General features: G+C 40.2%; 1 protein-coding gene across 1 annotated transcript; it reads right to left on the bottom strand.

Moving 5' to 3' along the window:
• Positions 1–303: 303 nt before the first annotated feature.
• TNFRSF4 (TNF receptor superfamily member 4) lies at positions 304–8,867 on the bottom strand. The gene is made up of 7 exons (XM_026100663.2): positions 7,861–8,867; positions 5,619–5,741; positions 5,195–5,296; positions 4,706–4,772; positions 3,925–4,157; positions 3,422–3,547; positions 304–2,604 (listed from the first exon to the last, which is right to left on the bottom strand). Exons 1-7 carry the CDS (start codon positions 8,015–8,017, stop codon positions 2,534–2,536), a joined length of 879 nt encoding a protein of 292 aa, XP_025956448.2. The 5' UTR covers positions 8,018–8,867; the 3' UTR covers positions 304–2,533.
• Between the last annotated feature and the right edge of the window lie 115 nt (positions 8,868–8,982).

Here is an 8,982-nt window from a genome sequence, read left to right as displayed (position 1 = left end):
TTACTATGTTGGCAAGACCGTATGACAAGATGCCACTCCAGGTCAGGACGAAGAGAGTAGTCTAAAAGGCCTCCAAGTGACTTTTACAAAAAACCCCACAAAGCTAAGGTCTTAGGATCTTCACTGTGATGATACATGACTATGGGAATCATTTCTTAAGAAGAGTTTCAAAGACTCTGATACAAGAACCTAATGAAAAAGGTCAATGTTCATCTTATGTTCCAACCCAACCCTAGTGAATCATGCTGGAATACCTCTTCTTGCTTGTCCCACTCTCCAGTCAAAATACATCATACATGGGCATCAAGACCACTGTCACAGTTTATTTGAAAAAGTCACTATTATACTTTGTATATAATACAAATGTTTATATACACTGTATATGCACTTCAATATAGAAAAACACTATTAAGTACACCATATGTATAACATATAACAAAATATGTTTAAAAACATGTTTCTGGACACCAGTTGTATTCTTGAATACATTTCCTGTTGCATATCTTCACATATGCTTTGGTATTGTGCATACAAAATACATAAATCTCTGCTGAGTTATCTACCAAGGAGTTATATTTAAAGTGAAAAACATTACTGAATTACAGAATAATTTTCAAGTTTGCTTCTTGAACTTTCTACACTGAGGTATTTTAAATTATATCAAAAGCTATTTGCAATAATGTTTCAGGTGCCTTTCATACACTTTAGATTTTTGAAATTGCTATCTAAAATTTAAATGCTCTCAAAAACTACAAACTGATTGACTTGTGAAAGTGTTACAGAAGCAAAAATCTAGCTTCCTTATAGTATGTAGGCTCACATCCAGGTATATTTTAAATGCACACAGACCAGACCAAGAATACTTCTTCAGTTTTAAGCGCAGGTTTCCCTGACAGCATGCAGAAGGTGAGCATCCAGATGAATCATGACAGCATAGTTTGGGTGTCTACCTCTTGTCAGATGATCTCTGCATGTCTTTGCTAAAACGCAACCCTCAAAGTTCTAGAGGGTCAGCCCTGTGTTATTTTAGGAGTCCAGCTATTGTCTCTTATCTAAAGAGAACATCTAGAGAATTACTCTTTTTTGAATCATTTCTGGAGGACCTTTTCACATTATCAAAAAGTTATTCATCAGCAGAAAAACTCTAAATGACCAAGTACATGCTCCTAAATAAGATGTATAAATTTTTTGTGTAAATATAGAGTACTGTTTGGATCCAAACTTGTTTGTGGGTTCCCCCTACATCCACAGTATTACTTCCAAGCAAGCAATCGAGTCCCACAGAAGTGGTTTAAGCTAAACTATTTCACTGTGGAGAAGTCCAAGTTTGACTGACGCAGGCTCACCCTTGCTGAGGAGGGACACACCAGGCCATTCGGCACAACAGGATGTTCACCAAGAGGAAGCACAGAGCTTCTCTGTTTGTGCAGAGCTTGTGGAAAAAACAGTTACATACAGCAACTACTAAGGTTTGCAGTGCGGACAAATTGTACTTTGCCTTTCCTCTTGTTTGAAACTACAGTCTCCACTAATAAGAATCTAATCAGAAATTATTATTCCCTTGGCTTTTTAGTAGTGAATACACAGATTCTACTTTCCACACACTTCACATACAAACACTTGGAGATCTGGAGCTGCCCTGTGATCATGACTAATTCCATTTGTTGACCAGGCTATAGAGACACTGTCCGGTGTGTTAACATGACATTTTCTCAATGGGTCAGTTTAGAGAAAGTCAGAAAAGACAGAAGTGGCACCCAATAGCCACCTCTCAGACTGACACCTAAAAGCTAGCAGTGTTAGCACCGGAATTGCTAGCTATAGCAATTCTGTCTCTGCAGGCACAGCCAACGTATGCAACTCATCTTGTCTGAGAAGAAAAAAGCTGAAAACACCAAAGCACAAAGGAAGCTAGCTAGGTTCATGGGAGGAGGAGGGGGGATTCTCTATCTAAAGGGAGGAAAGTTCATTTGGAAACCAGACTGAAATACTGGAGATGGCTGCACCGAGAGAAGACATGCCCTCCTTGGCAGCCTAGGATTTCAGGACAAGAAGCAAACTCTGTTATAAAGCAGCTCTTCCCTCTCCCCCATCCCATTCTTCCATCTCCCCAGTGATTAGCTCTTATAGCTTTGTAAACAATTTCTTCGGTCCAAAGACAATTGCTTATCACTATAAACAGGGTTGGTCAGAGATGCCCAGAGGGCTGTATCTACTTGGGGCCTGGCAACAGGAATGTTGTGCACAGGACCCACCTAAGAGAGAAAGAATCATGTGATTACACCACGAACGGCAACTGCCGTGGGTCTTGATGCCTAAGGGTTGATCAAGGAAACTCAAAGGAACAGAACTGCAATTAAGCAGTCACACTGCCGTGGGTCTTGATGCCTAAGGGTTGATCAAGGAAACTCAAAGGAACAGAACTGCAATTAAGCAGTCACACACATCCACGCGTATAACCACAGAATACTGTCACATTACTTGTTACAATTGATGGGCTCAGAAACGCAGGAAACACTAATGTAATGTGGAGTCAGTTTTTGATGAGACTGGAATTGGAGTCGATTTGTTCTTCCTGGATAGGAAGTCGAAAGCTCTGTTCTTCTGAAAAACAGGGAAGAAAAAAAAAAGTACAGGGTAGGCGAGGAAAGGCAAAAGGGAAGCGAGGGACTTATCTAGCTCCATGGGTGCCTAGGTACATATGAGTGGCTTGAGTTAGTGCTTGTTCTTCCAGTCAATGCTAGGAAACACGAAGCGTGAGGAACAATGAAAAAATATTTTACCACTGCTCTCTGAATGAGCCAGCTGTGAGCTGGCTCAAGAGCCAGGCTGCCATCTGGTTCTGAATAGAGAGCTGAGTTCTTCTTAGGTCAAACCTCTCCTGTGTTTGCAGGACACATTTCAAGACAGTTCACTTCTACATGAGCAAAAGTTCACAATATACTCTTTAGAAGACTGGTGGGTTTGGATCCTCCCTATACTAAATTGAAGTTCCTGCTCAAATTTATTACATTAGTTTTGGAGGGGACTAGGGAGAAAGAAGGTAGAAGGAGACAAAAATCAGAGAGAGAACACAGAATATACAGTCAATGAGTCAATGATGTACCAGAATTAATGCCCTCTAATGATTCACTCAAAAGCATACAGACAAACAACTTCACGTCTGTTTCCATCAGCACATTCCGTAAATTCAATATTCCTGCATGGTAATACGGGAGGGAGTCTGTGCTCTACTGTACAAACCCAAGACACTGACACCTCCAGTGCATCAGGACCAAACAGGGAATTGAGTATTGGCATTAAATGAAGGTGACACCACACTACCCAGTCAGGTAATTTCATTTTAATGGAAACAGTTACCCAACTAGCGGGCTCTGATTATTCTCTTCTCTGTATGGTCTCTCTCTAAAAAGCAACTCACCCTGATGGTTGTTCCTACAAGGCCTCCTCTTAGTCTCTTTTTTGGCTGCTTGGATAATCAACAGGAGGATGGACATTCCAGACACCACAAGCAGTATCAGACAAATAAGGATAAGTGATAAAGGACCTGGAGGTAAAAAAAAAAAAAAAAAAAAAAAAAAAAAAAAAAAAAAGATACACCAATAGAGATTCACTGTTCTAGCTGGAGTTTCCAGGACTTTCTGGCTTCAAAATACGGAGCCTAGAACTCCAGATCTCATGCAGGCAGTCAGCTCGACAGGGAGCATCCCTGAACCACAGAGCCTAGAAGTCTCAGCCCCCAAGCAAGCCACCAGGAAGACTGGAACCCTGTGCATGGCTCACTGGAAGACTGTGTAAAAAAAACAGATATTGCTTCTGAGAAAGAGTGAGATTTCATTTCTTATGAAAGCAGTTTCAAGGGAAAATTTCTGATCAGCTCTAGTAACTACCAGTAGACTAGACTTGGCCATTCCCTCTCCTTACCCCAATTAGTCTCTGTGGGGCTGTTCTTATCCGGGCAAACGATAAAAGGGACCACGCTGGGTTTGGACGGGGAGAGCATTGCAGTTGATATCTTATTCCTGCGGTGGGTGGTGGAAAGATGCAAAGCAGATGTTATACTCCGAGAGGTAGTTGGCTGGGTCACCTGGCTGCTGCAAACAGCATCCTCTGTTTTCGTCCCTGTACGAAGAGTCTTTTTTCCAAGAACACTACAGCTAGAGATGTAAAATAAATCAGTGTAGTTTTTCAAATAGTTTCAGTACAGACTTTATAAGCGATCTGCACGTAACAAGTAAGTGAACATTGCGACCCTTGCTTCATCACTACAAATTCAAGCTTCACCTTTTTTGGATTCCACAAGTATGTGAAGAACAAGTAATTTTCTGATATCAATGTTATCAGTGGAAAAAAGCTGAAGTGATCCAGTTATCTATTTTTCCTCAGTGTCTGTGCACACAGCAACCTTGGAGCACAGCTGCATTTGGCAAGGGAGCCTTTTGCTACAGAAACATATCCAGACCTTTAGAAGACACTGAGAATACTGTTGTTACCATGTGAAAAGGGAAAGGGCAGAAGGCAGACAGATGCCTCAAGCCAGTGTACAGGCTGTTCAGGACTCCTGAGAGTCAATCAGGAACATGATTTCATTGCATCTACTGCCAGTTTAATCTATACACCAGCTTTCAACATGGCTTAGGCATTTATTGCTACAGAAGTAAACACAAAATATTACACTGAGTGTGTTTGGATCAGCGATACATACTTGGTCCAAGGTCGACAACTTTCATTCCCCCCCTTGGAGTAAAAACCTTCACGACATGGTGAGCATACTGAAAAAAGACAGAATTGGACCTGAGTTAGCAACATAATTACGTGACACTTAAACAGCAATAGCACTAACAACATACTAATAGACTAACTTCCAGAACAGACCCAACAAAACCCACATAGCCTCTAGAAACCATAGTCTACAATGGTTCAGGAGTAAGACAACATGCTCAATGGTCTTGTTTAGTATGCAACTGGCTAGGTTTCCCGCTTCCTCTACAGGCTATTTATGGATATTAACAAGGAGAGCATTAACATCTCTGACAGCTCAGAAATCACAGAACAGCTTTTGTACAACTGCCCTGCTGCTAACGCTTGCTTGAGACGTAAATGAAAGAAGAAAACAGTTTCTGCACTAGCAAAAAATAACCATCTCATCTGAAGTGCAGGTGAGAGGTTGGAGAGTCAGCCATCACTAACTTACCACTTCCCAGTGTATATCTGGCATCTGGCATGTAACCTGCAGTACACATGCAAATTCTGTCAGAGGTCTTCTCACACTTCTTCACCTCCACGCTCCCCTTCCCTAGGGGCAACAGAACATAGCACACATCAAATTACTCAGTGCCTGTCCTCTGCAGAGTGTTTCTGCATGCAGTGGATAAATTCTTAGGATACCAGTTTTCAAGCAGTTTAACAATCCCTTTGAAGGCTATCATTAGTAGTGACCAGGAGCTATAAGCTACTGAAATGACAACCCAGAAAGCCTTTGGATTTGATCCTTCCAGGAGAGATGCAGGTGCTTTATGATACCAGCTTTTAAGAAAAAAGCAAAGATGAGAAAGCATATGAAGAGTGATTTGCTCTCAAATTCATATAAGGAAATGACCTCTATACAGCTGACTTACTGGTGTGGCAGACCGTACAGCTCTTGCAGAAGTTGTGGTTGTGCTCAGTATTAAAGTATTCATCCTGACAGGGGGCACAGACTGTTTCTGTCGCTGCTGTGCAGCGGCTTCTCATTCTTTCACCTAAAATAAAGATCAAGTAGAAGGGGAAACTAAAAAAGAAAAAAAAAAGAAAGAAAGAAAAACCACACACACCACAGTCCTCTTCATTCTCATACATTAGAATGAAAGAGTGCCCTAAGTCACACTTCCATTCAAAACTCTGGCTAACAACGTTCAGCAGATTCAGAGCCAGAAGACCCCAAAACTTTGCCCTATAAAAATCACTGTAAACTAAACGGTTAACAGGCTAGCAGGGGCCTGATAACTTGCTGAGAATTGAGGCAATACTCCAAATGGTTTTCCCAGTGCATTCCAAGTATTACTTCTCTAGATCACCTTTTAAAATGCCTTAGATATCAGGGTATGCAGCAAAAGTGCGGGACAAAAAAAAAAAAAAAAAAAAAAAAAAAAGGGAGGTTTTACTGTTATAATAGGTCTGGTATCTGTATAATACAGTAGCTTTGTGATAGGTCTTGCCATCTGTCATGAGAACAATCATGCAACTCAACTCAAAGTAATCCCTCAAAAACAAGTACATAGGAGCAACAGGTACCACACAGATTCACAGGCAATTCATCAGTGAAGCAGTTGGGAACAAATGTTTGTAGTATCTTTCTGCTGGAGATCCCAAAACCCATTAAGCATGAATAAATGGGGTTGTATTTTGATATGCAACTATGCTGGCACCCATGAGTATCAAAGATGTTACTATCTCCATTTCATAAACAGTGAGACTGAGAGCAAGACGTGAGGCAGGCATCTGTTACTACTCCAAACATTGAATGGATGTCACACGTTGCATTAAGAACCAAGCTCTGAACACTTTCACCCACAAATTGTATCTTCCCAACCTACATGGTATACAGCACTGTTTCACAGAGCATCAGTTTTGCAGACTGGGATGACAAGCTTTGTGAGTGAAGTGATTTGTCCCAATTGAAACAGCAAGTCAATGGTGGACCTTGGAAAAGGAGTCAGATCTCGGATTGAATGGAGATCTATTCCAATCAGCACCTTCGAAGATGCTACTAGTTTCAACTTCTATTGTATCAGTTCACACATCCCTTTTGTGTAATAGGCTTAATTACAAAAATAGAAAGTAAATCTATTTTGAAAGATACAGATAAAAACTCAGACAAGATTAAGCTGAACCTGCATTTACAGACATGATCTAATCTCTCACTAGAGCTAGAGATGTACCTTTCTTTTCTATCAGTACTGACTGTACTAAAAGTATTTTGTCGACTGCTTGCCCCTTGAACAGTAGTATCACCTGGTAATTGTGGTTACTCTGCACCATCAAGTCATTTCTATAATGAAATCCCAACCATTAAAAGTACTTGACATTTGATATTTTGCATTTGCCCCTCTCAGCACTGCCTGCAAGATACTCACTGATTGTTAGAGCAGGTGTGAGAAGAAAAAACAAACAAGTACATGATCTAAAACATTCAGATTCATTCAGTTTCTGCAATAAAACAAACAACACACACACACATTTCTTGGCAAGCTGGCTTTGCCAATCTAGGTCCATGGACCAATGGAAGAGCTAATGTCCTTCATGGGGCAGGGGGAGTGGCATTTGCTCATAAGACCATTGAAAAAATATTGTATGTCTAACATTCATAATTTTTCAATTTTCATTTACTATACAGTGTTACATTTTTGCTGGAAAAGAAAAAAGATCCAAATCTTAGCTAGCACAAACCTTGCTATAAAAGAAAGCTTTTAAATAATCTTTAGTGACAGACTTAATCACCTGAAATTTTCTATTATTACGTAATATTTCTGAGTTGCATTTTCTTAAATAAGTAAAAAGATAGTAACATAAATATCTTTTCTCAACTCAAACTCCCACAATGAAAATGCACCAGTCTAACACATTAAGGAAACTAAGCCACACAAATGAAATTAAAGAACATTAACTCTCTCAAAGAGAGTTCCTAAATTCCATACATTACAGAAATAATTTCTGTCAAACTAGAAGGATGCAAAATGCTCAAATGCTTTTTTTCTGTTATGTTTCATACATGTGTGTGGTATTTTCAACTATCAAACCATTTTCTACCACCTGTGGGTTATTAACTGATTAGATATTACATCTAACAAGTACAACCAATATTCAGTGAAGATTACTTACCAGGAGCACAGTATTTGCAGCATTTTTCACCAAAGGGATATTCGTGTTCCTTACATTCCAATCCCAAGCAACGGGTAATAGTGACCACCAGCAGCAAGAACAAAACAGTATGAAAACGTGAGTAAAAACTTACACAAACTAACATCTGTCCAACCATAACGGAGCCCTACTGTCCCAGCAAAAATCTGGTAGTGGCAAAATCTTGCAGGAACTGTCTCTAGACTGCTGGTGACCAGAACGAGTTCATATGTCAGTTGCCGGGAAAATCCCAGCATGTGCTCCACCCCCACTTTTTTTCCTCCCTCCTCAGAAAGTGTATTTTTTGCAGTTCACAACTAAAATATTCAGAGACAGAAAGATAACATATTGAACTGTGTTATCAAAAGATTTCCATTCTTAGTTGTAAAACAGAGTGCATGTCAGCCTCCAGCTAGGTACATACCTCTCCACTTAGCGTTAAAGTGCACAGCTTGAACCAGAAGAGATGGTCCTCATTCTTCTAACACATGAAAATCTTTACAAACTGGAGCCTTAAGTAAAATGAAAGGCAGCCCACACATAGGCTTACTCCTTAAAAGCAAAGTACAGACAGATTCTTTCCTTTTTGTCTCATGGTAACAGTAGACCCGTGACTTTTATTGCTGCATAAAAAACATTATTAATATGACATTTCTCATGTCAGCAAGAGCACGGAAGAGCAGTTCAGTCTTCTTGATTTTTTCCTCATAGCTAGCAAAAGCTACAGATGGAAAACATTTGCAGAGTGCCCATTTTGATATTAATATTAGACTCCCTGCATTGCCAGTGAAGAAAGGAAAGCTCCTGACTCCTAAACAGAGACTGTGTGTCGCCCCATCCCATTTGCCCCCATGGAAAGAGCAGCTTCCAGTAGAGGTGTGCTCTACGAAAGTAAAAAACGTAATACTCACATACCAGCTACTTTTGATTCCTATTTTATTCTACAGAAGCACGCAGAGTAGAGAAAAAGGTGATCACAGTAGGAAATAAAGGGTTCAGCTTTCCAGGTTCACTCTTGGAATTTCCCTAACTTGATATCACTGACCCAGGACCTGGGTTTTAGGTCTGCCACTGCCAAGACACTTTAGAAGTATTTATGCAAAG

This window comes from Dromaius novaehollandiae, chromosome 24 (genome assembly GCF_036370855.1).
Source record: "Dromaius novaehollandiae isolate bDroNov1 chromosome 24, bDroNov1.hap1, whole genome shotgun sequence".
Classification (NCBI taxonomy): Eukaryota; Metazoa; Chordata; class Aves; order Casuariiformes; family Dromaiidae; genus Dromaius; species Dromaius novaehollandiae.
This window is presented reverse-complemented; position numbering and strand designations above follow the sequence as displayed.